Source organism: Numida meleagris, chromosome 1 (assembly GCF_002078875.1).
Source record: "Numida meleagris isolate 19003 breed g44 Domestic line chromosome 1, NumMel1.0, whole genome shotgun sequence".
Taxonomy (NCBI): domain Eukaryota; kingdom Metazoa; phylum Chordata; class Aves; order Galliformes; family Numididae; genus Numida; species Numida meleagris.
Genome location: NC_034409.1, coordinates 74,238,991 through 74,256,059, shown reverse-complemented (window position 1 = coordinate 74,256,059; position 17,069 = coordinate 74,238,991). Strand labels below are relative to the sequence as shown.

The 17,069-nt window shown below is 45.5% G+C and overlaps 2 protein-coding genes across 15 annotated transcripts in view; both read right to left on the bottom strand.

The window, feature by feature from the left end:
• The window catches only part of LOC110397701 (alpha-2-macroglobulin-like protein 1), a 28,190-nt gene extending 27,620 nt beyond the window's left edge, over positions 1 to 570 (bottom strand). For 7 of the 12 annotated variants that reach the window (XR_002437944.1, XM_021394374.1, XM_021394421.1 and 4 more), the window contains exon 1: positions 224 to 570. Coding sequence is in view for 10 of the 12 variants with exons in the window: in XM_021394374.1 (XP_021250049.1) it covers positions 224 to 282 (59 nt within the window). In the remaining 2 variants the exon portion in view is untranslated. The remainder of the gene's footprint in view (positions 1 to 223) is intronic. The other 5 variants (XM_021394363.1, XM_021394386.1, XM_021394380.1 and 2 more) reach the window with 1 other exon arrangement.
• Positions 4,885 to 17,069, bottom strand: part of LOC110397749 (alpha-2-macroglobulin-like protein 1) — a 30,921-nt gene continuing 18,736 nt past the window's right edge. For all 3 annotated transcript variants that reach the window (XM_021394500.1, XM_021394517.1, XM_021394508.1), the window contains 14 exons: positions 14,231 to 14,314; positions 13,642 to 13,818; positions 13,372 to 13,453; positions 12,299 to 12,455; positions 12,029 to 12,103; positions 9,109 to 9,271; positions 8,283 to 8,497; positions 7,883 to 8,098; positions 7,272 to 7,396; positions 6,782 to 6,872; positions 6,279 to 6,347; positions 5,966 to 6,068; positions 5,832 to 5,873; positions 4,885 to 5,172 (listed from right to left, as the gene is read on the bottom strand). In XM_021394500.1, the coding sequence (XP_021250175.1) occupies positions 5,833 to 5,873; positions 5,966 to 6,068; positions 6,279 to 6,347; positions 6,782 to 6,872; positions 7,272 to 7,396; positions 7,883 to 8,098; positions 8,283 to 8,497; positions 9,109 to 9,271; positions 12,029 to 12,103; positions 12,299 to 12,455; positions 13,372 to 13,453; positions 13,642 to 13,818; positions 14,231 to 14,314 (1,598 nt within the window). In that variant the 3' untranslated portion in view covers positions 4,885 to 5,172; position 5,832. The remainder of the gene's footprint in view (positions 5,173 to 5,831; positions 5,874 to 5,965; positions 6,069 to 6,278; positions 6,348 to 6,781; positions 6,873 to 7,271; positions 7,397 to 7,882; positions 8,099 to 8,282; positions 8,498 to 9,108; positions 9,272 to 12,028; positions 12,104 to 12,298; positions 12,456 to 13,371; positions 13,454 to 13,641; positions 13,819 to 14,230; positions 14,315 to 17,069) is intronic.

Here is a 17,069-nt window from a genome sequence, read left to right as displayed (position 1 = left end):
TCCCACTAACAGTCCTTACACAGCTCTTGCAGCAATATCCAAAGGAAAGGCTGTCACTTTCAGGAGTATTCGGTTCATAACAGGGCTTGTGGCATGCTGCATACCGTTCCATATCTGTCCCTCCTAGGAGATGCCTCACAGGATACCATGCACTCTCCCTGATACCTTGGCCCCTCCCTCAGTATCAGAACTGTCAATCACTAGATCTTGAAATGGCACTTACGGTTGTGCCACTATCCCCAAGATGTAGCCCAGGCAGCCGAGGAGGAAGGGAGTCCACATTTTCTTGGGAGACCCCCAGGGAGGTGGATCTGTTTGGAGGGCAGATCAGGAGAGAAGATGATGTGAAGCTTCTCTCCTTCCAAGGTCTCCAATCCACCTGCTGCTCTTGCCGTTTCTCCCAGGAAGCAGACAAAAAGCACCAAAGTTTCATTCCTTCTACCTCATTCCTGTATTTATAGTGTTCCAGGCACAGGGTTGTACCATTCAGGATGTTCCCCAGCCAATCCAAGTCTTCCTGGCCTCCAGACTCTCTGCTTTACTACTCCCCCGTGGATGTACTTGTATAATTCAGAGAAGTTTGCTTTTAATTTTGCTAAGCAACAGTTTGTTTCCTGATCACTGCTCTGACCCTGCTCCTTGTTCCAGCTGCAGCTTCAATTCCATTGTTTTCCCATGAGACGGATTGTTGTACGACCCCTTGGCAATGTGCCCTCGGAGCTCAAGTTGTGCTCTTGTGATCATTCTGTCCCTGAACTTTTTGAGTTTGCATCTCCTGAGTCAGGTCTCGATCTTGGAGAGGAAACTAGGCTTTGAACACAAAAAATATGTATGCATAGTGCTCTGCTCCTTTGCGGAGTGCTCCCATGCCCAGCAGGAGAGCACTGAGAACAGGAAGAACTGGAATTCTGATCTCTGCCCTACAGATGTTTCAGTTTGAAAGGAAATCTAACAACTACAGTTCACTCCAGCTACATCACACATCCCTGCATGGCCAGTTCAGGGCTAATTTATGCATGCAATCACCAGTGGAAATGGGGGTTGAACCTCAAGCAGGCAGGTCAAGAACTGCACAGCTTGAGTCCTACAGGGTTTTCTCCAGCTACCAAAAGAGTGTGGCTCTGGCCCTACATGATGGCAACACATAGAATCATAGAACTGTAGAATCGTTTGGGTTGGAAATGACCTTTAAGATCACCTAGTTTCAACCCCCTTGCTATAGGCAGGGACACCTTCCACTAGACCAGGTTGCTCACAGCCCCATCCAGTCTGGCCTGGAATGATTCCAGGGAGGGGGCATCCACAGCCTCTCTGGGCAATGTGTTCCAGTGTCTCACTACCCTCACAATAAAGAATTTCTTCCTAGTATGTAGTCTAAAATCTACCTTCTTCCAGTTTAAAGCCAATTCCCCTTGTCATCTCGCTACATGTCCTTCTAAAAAGTCTGTACCCAGCTTTCCTGTAGGCCCCCTTCAGGTAATGGAAAGCCACTATAAGGTTCCCCTGGAGTCTTCTCTTCTTCGGGCTGAAAAGCCTCAGCTGTCTCAACCTGTCCCCATATGGGAGGTGCTTCAGCCCCCTGATCATCTTTGTGACCCTCCTCTGGACCCGCTCCAACAGCTCCAACATGATACCTAGGGAGACATGCCAGTCACATGCCATCTACATGCCAGTTTTAAACCTGCTAACCTACTGTTTATACTGAACTTCTACCTAAATATGAAACCACAGTTCAAAAGAAATTCTGCTTCTTGAAACACTTACTAAATTAAGGAAGTTCTTCCCTTTCATATCAAAAAACATTACTGATTTGTTCTCAGCTATCACACTAAGCTCTTAAATATTTAGGTACTAGGAGTATTATCTTTTTTATTTTGGAAAGACTGGTGCATTAAAAAGGAAAAAAAGATATTTTTTTCTTCACAGAGTGGGCAGATACAAATCTATCTTATTTATTAATATATTTATTTTCTTTCCAGTGCTTTTTTCAGCTAAGTGATTCAGGTGCCAGTGGCTGAGAAAAAAAGGTGAAAGTGCACCTGGATAAACAAATGAACAGGAACCAGAGCAAGAAAGTGAATCACTCTTGGCACTAGGCTGCCCTTAATTTCTTTCCATGGTTCTTAAAAAGTACAGGCAGTGCCTGCTGAACAATCTCAGCTGACATTTGTTTGTTCACAGTAGACCCACAATTGTTTCAGGGTACAGCCAAAGCCCTTGTAACAGCACACAGCTTCACAATGTCAAAGCTGGGAGTCCTGGCTCCTACTGTTCTGTGGGAGTGGAGTCCAAATATTTTTGAAATTCTGCACTTAATTCTGATTGAAAACTCATATACTGAACAAACAATCCAGTCTAACTCACAGACAATGAAAGCAGCATGAAACAAGTACTGGAGCAGCAAAAACAAAGTCACAGTCTCGTTCTGCACAGCTCATCCAACTCAGCCCCAGCTCCATCTCCCATTACTAGTACCATCACCAGGTACTCCTGGCCAGGAGGTGCTCAGGAAGTGAGTGCCTCTGAAATGTTTCCTTATATCATATCTAGTCTGACCCTCCCCTGGTGCAGCTCTGTGCCGTTCCTGTCCTGTCATCAGCTCCCATGAGCAGAGCCCGGCATCTCCATCTGCTTCCCCTCCTCAAGGAGCTGCAGAGAGCAGTGAGGTCAAGGTCATCTCTCAGCCTTCTCCAGACTGAGCATCTCAAGTGTCCTCAGCCTCTCCTCACAGAACATGCCTTCCAGCCCTGTTACCAGCTTGGTTACCCTCCTCTGGACAAGGCTTGGATTTGTGTCTCTGGGAGCAATCTGTAGAGCTGATCACAAGGCAGATGGAAGCATGCACACCACTAAGTCTCCAGGATGAATCACCTCAACCTCTCAATTTTGTGAAGGAAAAGCAAATGAGTGCATTGTTTGATATCTGCAGCTCTAAGCAGGGAAGGTAAAGGTTAGGCCGTAGAGAAATTAGTGTATTTTTTACCAATTTTTTTTTCTCTGTCTTTACTTTTTTCTTGCTGAAACACAGCCACCGCCCTCCAAATGCTCCCTAGGAGCCAGATACGACAGGTTTAAGTTTACAGTTTAAGTCTGAAAAAGAACATTCTGAAGGAACTGGAAGAGTTCTTAATAAAGTGGGCATAGAAATTGCAATGGATAGTGAATCAAAAATGTCACTACATGCAATTTTTACATTCTGTACACATATGCATTTGAGTGTTTGTTTGTTTGTTTGTTTGTTTGTTTGGTGTGAACTCCTCCTGCAATAATATGTTCAGGCATGAACTACCTCCTGAGCTTAATAAGGAGTATGTACAATATATGCATATGTATGACCACTACAGTAGTTTCTTTCCCAATAAATCTCTATTCCATATTACAAGGACTTTTATCACATCTGTTGCCTGTGCTTTGCTAAACACTGCAAAACACATAATTAGAACATTGTGGCACAGGCAGTGCTGAGTGCTGTCTTTCCCTCTCCACAAGAGCCAAAGTGGTGCTCTTTACATACTAGTACAAGGTACAGACTTCATGGGCTGCAGTTCTGCTTTTGATATCAGCAAGGATGCAAGCATTGCCAGAAGTAAAGGAAAGGGTGAGAGAAGATATCTGCAAAGGAAACTGCTATGCAACAGCTAAACAAGTATCAACTTTTTTTTTTGAATGTTTTAGAGTAGCATTCTGGTGAAAATGTTATTCTGCTGAGTTGGGCTCTGCATTGCTCATAGACTGCTGAAGAAATTGAATAAACATGAAGAAAAAAAGCATCTTTTTAAACAAAGGTACACAAAAAGGGAGAAGGCAACTCCTGGAATGAATCCAACCTCACTGCAGCCCCCTCTGGCACTGCGCTAGAGCACTGGTAACAAATGCTATGTTGAATTTAGGCATGCGTTCTAGTCCTATTAACCCACAAATGAAACATGGAAAGGCAGAGCTCCTCAGTACTCTATGGACAGAATTCACTCTTAACCAAAAGAACTTCTAATGTCTTTGCCTCACGGTGGGAACTTGCTGGGACGTTATGATGAGTCTAGAACATTGGTGTTGAAATTTAAACACACTTTCCAAATCCCTCCCTCTATGCCACTGCAAATCTCAGCCCTGCTCCAGAGTCTGGTCTGGGGAACTTTCAGGGCTGTAGCCAAATCCAGATCCTCAGCCCCCTGTCCTTCTTGCAGACCTTCCACTCCTAAGCCTGACTTTCCACTTAGCCATTACTGCAGCAAGGTTCTAGAGAGATGTGTCTATATAGGGACACAACACTGACAAAATTGAAAATCCTAGATCACAGGCTGGAGTTTCTTATTACCATAAGGCTTGATTTTAAAAAGCAGTATTGAATTTTCACCTACCCTTTGGCTACTGAATTGCCCTTGACTCTCCCCATCACATGATATATATATATATCCTGTTCACTTGCTAGCAGTTCATTAGGGGAGATGGAGTCAGTCTTCATGCACTATTCCTGCCCAACAACTCATGTTTGAGTTGTCATGTGAAAGATCCAGCCTCACAGGAGGAGGAGAAATTAAAATCACTCCTGTCCCTCTTTCTCTGGAAGGAGAACAAAAGCTAATCTAGGAGATACATCGGTGTAATTTTGCTTTACATGCGTGCAAAATCAGCCAAGACCTTACTACTGAGCTGCATCTATGTGCAGTAGATGATGTTTAGTGGGATCAGTCTTCAAGGAGGTCTAGAGTCCTCAACTCATATTGCTGTCTGCATGATGTTGCTGGGGCCGAAACCAGTGCTGGAAGAAATAAATGCCAAGTACACGCTTCACCTACGCTGTCTGTATAAGTTTGGTTCCACACTCTCCTCCAAAGTGTAGATTATATATACTCTGTTATAAAATACAAACACTCACCACAGTACCCAGATTTACGATTTATATTTTATTTTCCTTCTTCTTACAAGCAAGAAAATCCCTGGATTATAACAATCAGAATTAATCAGACACCCAAAAGAATACACTGGAAAATGGCTGTCAAGATGGGCAGCATGGCATAGGCTAGGTTTAGTAGTGAAATCCAACTTGAGATCTTCCCCAGCACCAATATCAAAGTCCACTGAGATGTGACTTTCCAGGTGACGCATGCCCCAGCATACCAGCAGCTGTGCTCTCCATCCTAGGGCATGTCCCACTAGTGGAACTCCTGTGGGCTGAAACAATGGACAGTAAGAAAGTAGGCCATGTCCCTGGACAAATGAGAGTAAAAAGAAGGATCGTATCAGAGAGAAAATAGTACAACCAAAGTTATTATTTCTGGGATGCTAGCAGCTACGGAGACCAGATCCTCACAGGTCCTTAACTCTCAAGGACAGTGTTTCTCTGGTTTAATTAAGTGCCCTTGTCTTAATTCAGCCTTTCCCCAAGAAAAAGGTGGAGCATTCCATACCCAAACAGTGTAAACTGAAACTAATACCTTGAATTCTGCTTAGAATTTCTTCTGACACGGTGCAAACTGTATGCAAGCAATGCCACTCAGTTGGCCCATGCACTATACCAGCCCAGATATCCTTTGGAGAGTCATTAAAATGCACATGACTAGTCCTTCATAACAAGGACATGTGTTAATCATGTCATGTCCCACCTACAGAGCAATACAGCAATGACAAAATCCAGAAAACAGAGGACAGATGGTAAAATCCCTGGAGGCTCAGGAAATTCCAGATGAAGTTCTAAATAAAGGGAACATGCTGAATCAGAGGTCTGCAAGGCTTTTCTCAGGCAGTGAGAGAAGAACCATAAAGAGGCTTACTAGATTTGTATAGTGGTCAAGGAAGGGAATAGTAAAAAAACTTTGTGGGTTCATACCTACCTCAGATGCAGAAAACATTATAATCAGCAAGGGCCTGCTCCTCTGCAACAGGACAAGAGAGACAGAAGTTATCGTTGTACAGAGCCAAGCAAAAATACCCAGAGAGCCCTGGCAGCCCATAGTACCACACTCACCTGGACGGTAGTAGTCATAGACCCTCACATATCCTGGCTTCAGGTTGGTCACTGCAATTTCCCTTTCCAGATGCAGGACATACGTCTCAGATATATGGCTCAGCTGAGGGAGAAAAGCAAATGACAGTTCACTTTTGAGCTGCTCTTTTGATTCCTCACCTAAATTTGATCCTGAATACAGGCAATAACAACTCTGTGGAGTCAAAGGCAAGACTTCAAAATGAATTCTGCTCTGCTAGCCCAGTCCTGGATTTGCCACACAGCTCTTCCAGTGTCCTGCACTCCTGCAACTTCTCTAGTAGCACACACATACCTTGTCCAAGTAGATGGCAACACCTGCTTGGGTTTTCTCCATTCTTCTCACGGGAGACCAATGATGTGGCTAGAACAGGAGAGCAGGTGTGGCAATTTAGTTGGGCCTTTTGGAAAAGGAAGTGTGAGAAATCCTAACAGGGTTTATCTAAGCCTGTGTAAGCAGATTCTTATTCACATACTTGTGAATTTATTTGGGGCTTTTACCCCTTGAGGCTGATCTCTCTGCTGGGCCCCTTACCTCCTGCAAAACCCAAGGACATAAGCCTAGGCTATGTGGCTGTCAAGGATATACCGAGACAATTGAGCCAGAAGGATCACCATCCTCAAGGAGCAAGGTAAGAGACAACAGTAAGTATTCATGTTTCTGTGTGACAGAAGGGAAGAGATGGTGAAATTGCTCAAGATGGAGACAAGCAACACATTCCTACGCAATCTCCCCTCCCCTTGGGCATGGATAGTCCAACTGACACCACATCATCATCCTGATTCCAAGCTTCTTACAGACATCTCAGATCTTGCAGCCAGGACGAATCCAGACAGTAGGGACACTTCCACAATCACCATGTTGGAAATGGCTCTCTTCCCAGTATACCTGAGGGAAAAGATCAAACGGAGGGTCTCACCCAGTTCCCTCTTCCCTCCATCAAACCTGTGTGCAGGACCCTGAACCAGGCAGTGCAGCCAGAACTGTGGCCAGACAGTAGCTGCTCCCTCTCATAGGGGCAGACAATGGCTGCACTGCTGTGAGGATCCCTAATTTGAGGTGACTACTTCTGTTCTTCTCCCTAGCAAGAATGAAAGACTTTGGAACTTTTTCCCATTTCCCATTCCCCAGAGATACCTGTATCTTTCCTTCCACCCCTTCCATCTGCCATCTGGCCCTTCTGTTCTGGAGGAACAGTTGGGTTCCTCCACTGGAGGCAAGTACCACTCCGCTCTCCAGCCATATCTAGCCCCAAGTGTGGCTATGAGCCTGTGTCTTTAAAGTCACCTGACATTGACATAGAGAGTAACGGAGTATGCATCATCCTTGGTGCAATTGTCTGGCTTGGTTTTTACTTGTAAAGCAAAGGATTTGGAAACCTGTGGGGAGGGCATGTTGTATCTCAGCACCGTCTGCAGAGAGAGACAAAAAGACAGAATAAGACATGGATAATAAGTCCATATCTGTCTGATATCATCTGTCATAACTTTTCAGGGACTATAGTAATCCGCAAGGTATGAACTGGATAAACTATATGCAGTGAGCACACTCATCCCAGCACCAGAAATAAACATCGTTCAGGATAGAAAACTTCCACAGTCCTTCTAACTGAGACTACTTGCCCTCTCCCTTCCCCTTGAGACCAAGTGAGTTAGGCATACAGCAGTGGAACCACTATGCAAGGTTTCCATCTTCTGATACTCCAAGAGCCACAGAAGCAACACTTTTTGACGCATTATGTCTCAGTCTCCTATAACACACAGGTTTGCTGCATTGGCAACATGCTGAAAGTAAAGCACAGTTAAAGCACATTTTCCTTGTGTAGAGTTGCAACTGAGACAATTTTGATGAAGAATGGAGAGCTGACACAGAAAGATCCATGGGAAGTGGCAACCTACCCGGGTAAAAACGCAACAGCTGCCATGGGCCTGCACTGAGAACTTTCCCGGGATTTCTGTCAGTGCCATCTCCTGCACCAAAAGCCGATTCTGGTAGGAGACTTGGAACTTCCTCCCAGAGCCTCTCTGGGACCTCACCCTCACTTCTGCAACCCCTTTTGTGCTGTGTGCCAGCGCTGCATACTTAGCCAAGGCCTGCAGGGCAACTATTGTATCCTAAAAAGGAAGAAACAATTAAATTTACACATTTGCTCCACAGACACTTGAATTCACCATCCTGAAAACCTTTGTATACAGAGGGCTCTTCTCCTCAAAGTGTTCACACTGTTTTTTTTCACACTTGCATAGATTCTGCAGAGATCTTTCTCAGGCACTATTACCTTCCCCAGCCCTGAGTTACCTGTGTTGAAGCAAATCCTCCATAGGCATTTTGCTGCCTGATGAGCCACGCCACAATGCCAGAGGCTGTGGTGAAGTCAGCCTCTGTGACATTTGGCTTGGAGAGCAGGGCCAGGAGGACATAGGCTGTTAACTCCACATCCACAGATAGTGGCTGTGACCAAAGGCTAGTGCTGTGTGTCTTGGATGGGGTCTGGCTCCAATGGATCTGCCCACCTGGGAAAAGGAAGGAGATAGATGACATTGAGGGGTACCAGGGAAGAAATCCTGAGGTCTCGGAGGCACAGCGATGTGTGTGCAAGGACCATACCCAATACTCTATATTACACATTGAAGACCTATTTATAAAGGTAATAGCAAAAAAGCAACATGCCAATGATCAGCATACTTAGTACCTCTGAGACATCTGATTTTTCCATTTTCCTGTTTGCCAGGTACACTAGCTGACTGATGCTAGCTAGCTACCCACTAGCTGGTCCTGAGAGTCAGGGAATAACAAGAAGCAAGGCAGTTGGCCAACTTGCTTTGTTTAGCACTTTGCAGTCCTGCATAGGAAAGTCAACTTCTCTCAGAGCACAAACTCCATTCTAGGTGCCAGAAAAGGAGAAAAGCTTTGAAGGAAATCAGCACCCACATCACAGTATTGCCAGAACATACCTTAGGCTTGTAGACTGACTGTCTAAAAAACTCTCTTAGGTGAAGGACAGAAGTTAAGACCTAAAGGGTAATGAGTAAGGGTACGGTTTTTTCAGGTTGCCTGTAACCAAGGGCTTATAAAGGTCACCTATCCCTTTTCTGATGTTAGTCTGGCACTATGGCTCCCATACCTGTTCTGATTGCCTTTTGATCAAGTATGTCAAGAAGCTCTTGTGTGCGTTGAGCGTCCTTAGCCAGGGCGAAGGTGTAGGCCAGCAGGGCCTGTGTGTAAGTGCTGGCAGCTTTGGGAAGGGAAGGAATGATACACCCCAGAGCCTTGTGCACCACTGTACTCTACAGGGAAGAGTTACATTGAAATTGATCACATACAAACACACGAGGCATAAAAACACTGAGTTACACAAGCAGAAGGATGCATTAGCATGTCATAGCATAGAAAGCAACCCATACATTCACCCTTATATCACTGCTCAAGTCTGCACTTTCCGTTTGCATCATTTCACCACCCCTAAGCAGTGTCTCCAGCCCTCAGTGCAAGGCTCTTGACAGAGGTTTCTCCCACAAATGGTCATAGATTTCAGTACTGCTCTCTCAGTGAAATGAATTCCCTTGCTACTAGAATAACACCACCACATCTTTGAACAAAAGAGCAACAACACGCAATTGCAAATGCTTGCAAGATTACTGTGTTCAATTCAGCTCTTCAGTGCCTTTAGGTCACTGGAACTTCCAGTTTCCCTTGCAATATCAGTACTGTTGGCAGGACACAGAATTCATTTCGGCATTCATGCACCGTTCCACGTGAGCCAAACACTTGGAGTAGTCACCTGTCTAATATTTGTGTATCTACAGCGCTTCGTGGTTTCCCCTCTTCAGTTTTTGATCAGGATGAAGGTCCTTGTCTTTGTATTTCACTCTGGTACATTTGACAGTACGTGTCAAATATTTGTGATCCAGTTTCATGAAAAGTCACCTAAATACAAGTCAGCCAAACTCAGACAATTCATGGAATTACCAAATGACAGATAATTCAAATTATGAGGGATATTAGAAGGTCTGTAATCCAACATCTATTCAAAGCAGGGTTACCTGTGAGATTAGACAAGGTTGTTCAGAGATTTGTCCAGTCAGGTCTTCAAAACCTCCAATGATGGAGACAACTAAACCACTCTAATCAACTTGTACCAATCCTTGAGTGTCTTTGCAGTGAAAAAGGTGAACTGAGAGACACTTGTTGTCAGAAAGATGGTTAATTTCCAGCTGTCTTTCACTTATTTCTAGAGAACTTTACTTCTCCAAGTCTATAGCAATGCATTTATCCATCCATTTGATTATATATTTTAACTGCCAGTACCACAGCCTAGCAATTAGTTATGATCTTTAGTACTTGCAGGAATTCCCCCTTGTTATTATTAACTAGATGTACAATTCCAACTGCCCTACCTCACAGCATGTATCTCTCTAGAGCACTCATTTTCCAGACTTCCGATTTCTGAGAAGATGAAACACTTTATAAATGTCATGTTTATTCACTTGCCTGTGGCAGTCACTTACATCTACCTCTCTCTCCTCTCTAAAATCTCACTCCTAGCTTTCAGCTGTGCATAGTGCAACAGGTAGCAAGAGAGTGTGAGGATGGTGAGGGGAGCAGGACTGAGCAGCACAAGTCTGGGAAATGGGCCTAGTATCTAGACATGAGCACCAGTAGCTCCCAGTAGAATCATAGAATCGTTTGAGTTGGAAGGGACCCTTAAAGGTCATTTAGCCCAATTCCCCTGCAATGAATAGGGACATCCACAGCTAGATCAAGTAGCTCAGAGCCTGCCCCACCCTAATATTGAATGTCTCCAAGGAAAAGATAACCACTACCTCTCTGGCCAACCTGTTCCACTGCCTCACTATGCTTATTGCAAAAAACTTCTTCCTTATATCCAGTCTAAATCTCCCCTTCTTTAGTTTGAAACCATTTCCACTTGTCCTGTCATAGCAGACCCTGCTAAAGAGTCTGTCCCCTTCTTTTCCATAGTTCCCCTTTAGATACTAAAAGGCTGCTATCAGGTCTCTTCAGAGCTTTCTCTTCTCCAGGCTGAACAGCCCAAGCTCTCTCAGCCTGTCCTTGTACAGGAGGTGTTTCATCCCTTGGATCATTTTTGTTGCCCTTCTCTGGACGCTCTCCAACAGGTCTGTATCTCTCCTGTACTGAGGACTCCACATTTAGACTCAGTACTGCAGGTGACATCTCACCAGCACAGAGCAGAGGGGCGGGATCACCTCCCTTGACCTGCTGACCACACTTCTTTGGATGCGGCTCAGGATTCTGGGCTGCGAGGGCACATTGTTGGCTCATGTTCATCTTCTCATGCACCAGTATCCCCAAGTCCTTTTCAGAAGTGCTGTGCTCTGTCTTTACATATTCCAGCTTGTACTGATAGTGAGGGTTGTGGCAACCACCAACAGGTGCAACACTTTGCATTTGGATTTGATGAACATCATGAGGTTCACCTGGACCCACTGCATAAGCCTGTCTAGGTGTCTCTGGGTGGCGTCCAATCCCTCAGGTGTGTCAACTGCACCGCACAGCTTCATGTCATCTGCAAACTTGCTGAGGGTGCACTTGATCCCACTGTCGATGTAATTGATGAAGATGTTAAAGAGCACCAGACTCAGTTCTCATCCCTCAGGGACACCACTCATCACACATCTCCATCTGGACATCGAGCCATTGACCACCACTCTTTGGGTATGATCTTGTAACCAGTTCCTCATCCATCAGACATTCCACTCATCAAATCTGTATCTTTCCAAATGGAGAGGATATTTTGGGAGACTGTGTCAAAGGCTTGCTGAAGTTCAGATAGATGACATCAGTGGCTCTTCTCTTGTAGTAGTCTAACCTCATATTCTCCCCTGCCAACAGAGTCCTCCTGAAGGGGTAGTTGAGGCTTCCTCCTGAGAAGTGGTAAGTTCATCATCTCGTGGCCAAGTACTTTGTTCATAAGCCTCTCCAAGGTGTTCTATTTCCTGCCTCAATGACTCCACTAAGCTCTTCAGGATTCAAGCAAAAGCATAACAAAGAATCCTTGTATTTACCTCTGCTGTCTCTCCTCTCTCCAAGTATGCAGCAGCGATGTAGGCAGCCAAGAGAACTTCCCCATCCATACCTCCCTACAAAAAGCATAAATATCCAAAAGATGGGAAAGATCAAACAAAAACCTGAAACTATTCAGGAAACATCCCGCCTATCCCTGGTTTTCTCCCATGCAAGGAAGAAGAGCAAAACAGAAAAGTGAGCTAAAACAATTACCAGTACAGTTGGCAAGAACTGCTTTGAATTGCCTCTCAGAATTTTCTGGGTCCTACCTTCATGGCTGTGTGGAAAAGTTGGCCCACATCTCTGAAGCAACCATTGGGAAGCTGGTGGAACTCCAGCCAATTGAAAGCAGCTTGGATGCTCCTGTTGTCCAGGAAAATGTATGGCTTGGCTTGGGTAAAGCATTTGACCACAAATGCAGTCAGCCTGGTTGGGGAGAGAACAGAAAAAAGGCATGAGAGAGGGAAAAGAGGAACAGAAAGAGATTGAGTGAATGAGCAAGAAGGATGTCATGGTTTTATGATTTTTGTTATCAGTATTCCACATCATAACCTGTAGTGCACTGGGAGTTAAAGAGCAATGCTCCAGTTCTGTGGATTGTCGATAGTTCTGGGTATACCTGTCTTAGAAGAGAAGAAGAACTACATACCCCAGAGGACTTTTCACTCTGTTCTGTTTCCGTTTTCCATTCAGAGGGAAAGATAAAACTGTTCGCAAGTCACGAGACATTCCTTTTTCCCTTTTTGCTCATCTCTGTGTGTGTGCTCCCCAGCCGTCTTGCCTTCAGCATTAGAGTAAGGTCTTTGGTTTTGGACACTCTCATTTTATTTGATTTATTAGCTTCAATTCCAATTATATTGTATTATATTGTGTTATCTTGCATTCTGATATTATATTTAGTAAATTAACTTTCCTCCTTGGATCATTACCCCTGATTTGTTTTTAGGCCCATCTCCCTACCCTTTCCCCTTTTCCCCCTTCCCCTTTTCTGGGGCATGGGTCTGTGGGTCTCCGTGCCCCATTAGTCACGGAACCAGGCCAAACCAGTCCACATACCATTGACAAGGAAAGAATAAGTGAAAGGAAAGAATATAAGCCATAAATGAGGAAAATGAATAGAAGTGGGAGTTTGAAACTTTCAGGTCCCTCCTCACCTACTGTTGGCTATTCCTAGTTTGTCAGTTCAGTATCACCCTCCATCCCAAAAGTAGTTAGATATTGCTGAGTTGCACAAAAAACATTTGGAACACTTTGTGTCCAGTAGGACAAAAAGGGATTCTGTGCTGGAAGAAGAAATCTGTCAGACAGCAGGAGGACAGAAGGGAGAGAACCCAAGGCTTACCAAGTATTACCATGCTCATCCTTGCTACCAAATTCACTGAAAGAGCCATCAGGATGTTGGTACTGCAGCTGTATCTGGTACCCTGAGAAGTAGGTTAGGATGACAGTGTTCAGACTCGTATTTTCAATGAGATCATTGGGCAGGGAAAGTGAGCAGTGTTAACATTAAAAGTTGTGGAGTACTTGGGGAATAAGGGGTGTAGGCACTAGGGACTGTTACTAGGTTGAACACAAGGGAAGGCAGAAGAGTAAGGGGATCTGTTGAACTTGCCATTGCGCAAGAATCCTGTTGCCCTCTCCTTGATCTCAGGAGTCAGCTGCCTTGTCTTCTCCAGGTACTGCAGCACATAGACAATGGGGGCAAACAGTACCATGTTCTGCTCCCCACAGCCATGGGGCATCTGTACCAGGTGGTCCAGGTTTTGTAGTGTTGTCCCCATGAGGTCACCTGGGACAGAACGTAGGCACTCTGACCATTCAGTAGGTGGCTGGTGGGGCTGGATATTAATCTCCTCCAACCTGCAACCAGTTCCTGGTAGTGCACTAGGTAAGATAGTCCCAGCACAGCAGTGTGCAGGCAACTCTAGCCAATCAGCCTATCAGTTTCACTGCACCCTCTATGTGGGCTGTGCACGCTCCCATCCTTACAGAAGAAGCCCATGAACAGAACAGCCTTTCCCTTTCTGAATGTTTTTGGTTATGTGGAACCAGGAATCTCAGCTATGTATACAGAAAGATCAAGGCAGTTGGAGCCTCAAAAACCTCAGGAAGAGTATTGAGTGTTCTGGGCTTGGACTCTCTTAGGGCTATACTCAGAGAAACAGTTGCTGGAAAAGTATTATCATAGCTAAATTCCTTACCAGTGACCGAGACAGTAGCTCTCACTGAACCTTCAACGACATTCAGAGGCAGCATTAAGGACACAGACTCCTGTGCTGGACTCCCTGACACCAGAGGGTGTAAGGTATGACAGAAAGAACAAAAGAAAGATTCTTACAAAAATAGCTTTCAAAATCCCCAGAAGTGGTTCAAGATGTTGCTAACATCCCATTTTCTTGTCACAAAGGTTGCAGATCATTTTACAAACCCTATCCCATTCCATCCTCAACTCTGTCCATCTTACTATATTGTGACTGTGCTATCCTAACAGCCTCTCAAGAGGGTGAGAGCATCTTCTTCTAGAAATTCTGTATGATTAAGGCCACCTACCTGCATTCCTCTACATAAGTTACCCCAACTTGATTCAAAGGAAAAGCTAAGGGGAAAAGCTAGGTGAAAAGCTAGCGGGGCTTGCTTGGGAGGGTTTTAAACAAGGTGTGAAGGGGGATGGGGGGGATGGTGAGCCTTCCCACGATAAGGTGTGGGAAGGCATAACTATACTAGAGGGACAGGGTGCTGGCAGGGGCCTTGAAGGACCCGCTGCCTTGAGAGGTGCTAGCAGCACTGCAGCACATACAAAACTCAAAAATGATGATGAGGCAGTGACTGCCAGGGAAACAGGAGAAGGCAATGGGGAAATTCAAGGGAAATACCTAGAGGTAACTAAGGAGTTATCCTTTAAGGGAGTGACAAGACCAGCTGCCCAGCTGAAGTGCCTCTACACCAATGCACACAGCTTGGGAAACAAACAGGAGGAGCTTCCAGCTCCTGTGCTTCTTGAAAACCATGATATAGTTGTCATCACCAAAACCTGGTGGGATGATTCCCATGACTGGAGTGTGGCTCTCGATAGCTACGAGCTGTTCAGAAAGGACAGGCAAGGAAGGAGGGGTGGGGGTGCTGCTATCTACACCAGGAAAGGAATAGAATGTGAAGAGCTGTCTCTAAATAATAGTCATGAGCAAGTCTAAAGCCTATGGGTGACAGAGACTGAGAGAGCAAAGGGAGCCTTGTGATCAGTGTCTACTACAGGCCATCTGATCAAGCAGGGCCTGTCGATGAGGCCTTCTACCTCCAGCTACAGGAGGCGTCACGATCGCAAGCGCTCATCCTGCTGGGGGACTTCAACCACCCAGATATCTGCTGGAAAAGTAGCACACTGAGCTGTAGGCAATCCAGGAGGCTCCTGGAATGCATTGAGGATAACTTCCTGAGTCAAGGAATTGACAGCTCCGCCAGGGGGGATGCAATACTGGACCTGCTGTTCACCAGTGTAAATGAACTGACTGGTGACATCAGGATTGGAGGCTGCCTGGGCTGCAGTGACCATGCGATGGTTGAGTTCACACTCCGGAGGGACATGAGACAGGTGAAGAGTAAAATTAGGATGCCAAACTTTAGGAAAGCTAATTTCCAGCTCTTCAGGGAGTTAGCCAACAATACACCCTGGGAAACTGTCCTCATGGGCAAGGGTGCAGAGCAGAGCTGGCAGATCTTTAAGGAGGCTTTCTTCAGGGCCCAAGAGCTCTCCATCCCCAGGTGTATCGAGTCCAGAAAGGAAGGCAAAAGACTGGTATGGCTGAATCGGGACCTGCTGGTCACACTGAAGAGTAAGAAGAAAACGCACAGGCAGTGGAAACAGGGACAGGTATCATGGGAAAAGAATAAGGAAGCTGCTAGGCTGTGTAGGGATGGGGTCAGGAAAGCCAAGGCCCAGCTTGAACTGAATTTGGCAAAGGGTGCCAAGAAAGAAAAGCTCCTATAGGTACCTCAACCAGAAAAGGAAAGTCAATGAGGGCATACTCACCCTAGTGAGTGACACAGGCAGGCTGGTAACAACAGACAAGGAGAAGGCTGAGGTACTTAACAATTTCTTTTCCTTGGTCTTCCCTGATAAGTGCTCACCACACAACCCTCAAACATTTAGTTTGGTAGGAGTGGATCAGGGAAGTAACATCCCTTCCACTGTAAGTGAAGATCAGATTCATGACAACCTGAGGAACATCAACATCCACAAATCTATTGGTCCCGATGAGATGCATCCCAGAGTCCTAAGGGAACTGGCTGATGTGGTTGCCAAGCCAACCTCTATGATATTTAAAAAGTTGTGGCAATCAGGTGAAGTCCCTGATGACTGGAAAAAATGGTAATATCATACCCATTTTTTAAAAAAGGTGACCCTGGGAACTACCAACTTGTCAGTCTCACCTCTGTGTCAGGGAAGATCATGGAGCAGATCCTTCTGGAAGCTGCGCTAAGGCTCATGGAAGGCAGGGAGGTGAAATGAGAGAACCAGCGTGGCTTCACGAAGGGCAAATCCTGCTTAACCAACCTAGTGGCCTTCTGTGATGGTGTCACTGCATCAATGGACAAGGGAAGAGCTACTGATGTCATCTATCTCAACTTCAGTCATGCCTTTGATATGGTACCCCACAACATCGTTTTCTCTAAATTGGAAAGATATGGATTTGATGGGTGGACTGTTTGATGGATGAAGAACTGGCTGCAGGATTGAGTCCAGAGAGTGGTGGTCAATGGCACAATCTCTAGATGGAGACTGGTGATTAGTGGTGTCCCCCAGGGGTTGGTGCTGGGGCTGATACTCTTTAATATCTTCATCAGTGACATTGACACTGGGGTCGAGTGCACTCTCAGCAAGTTTGCAGATGACACCAAGCTGTGGGGTGCGGTCAACACACCAGAGGAATGGGATGCCATTCAGAGGGACCTAGACAGGCTTGAGAAGTGGGCCCAGATGTGAATCTCATGAGGTTCAACAAACCCAACTGCAAAGTCTTGTACCTGGGTCGAGGCAACCAC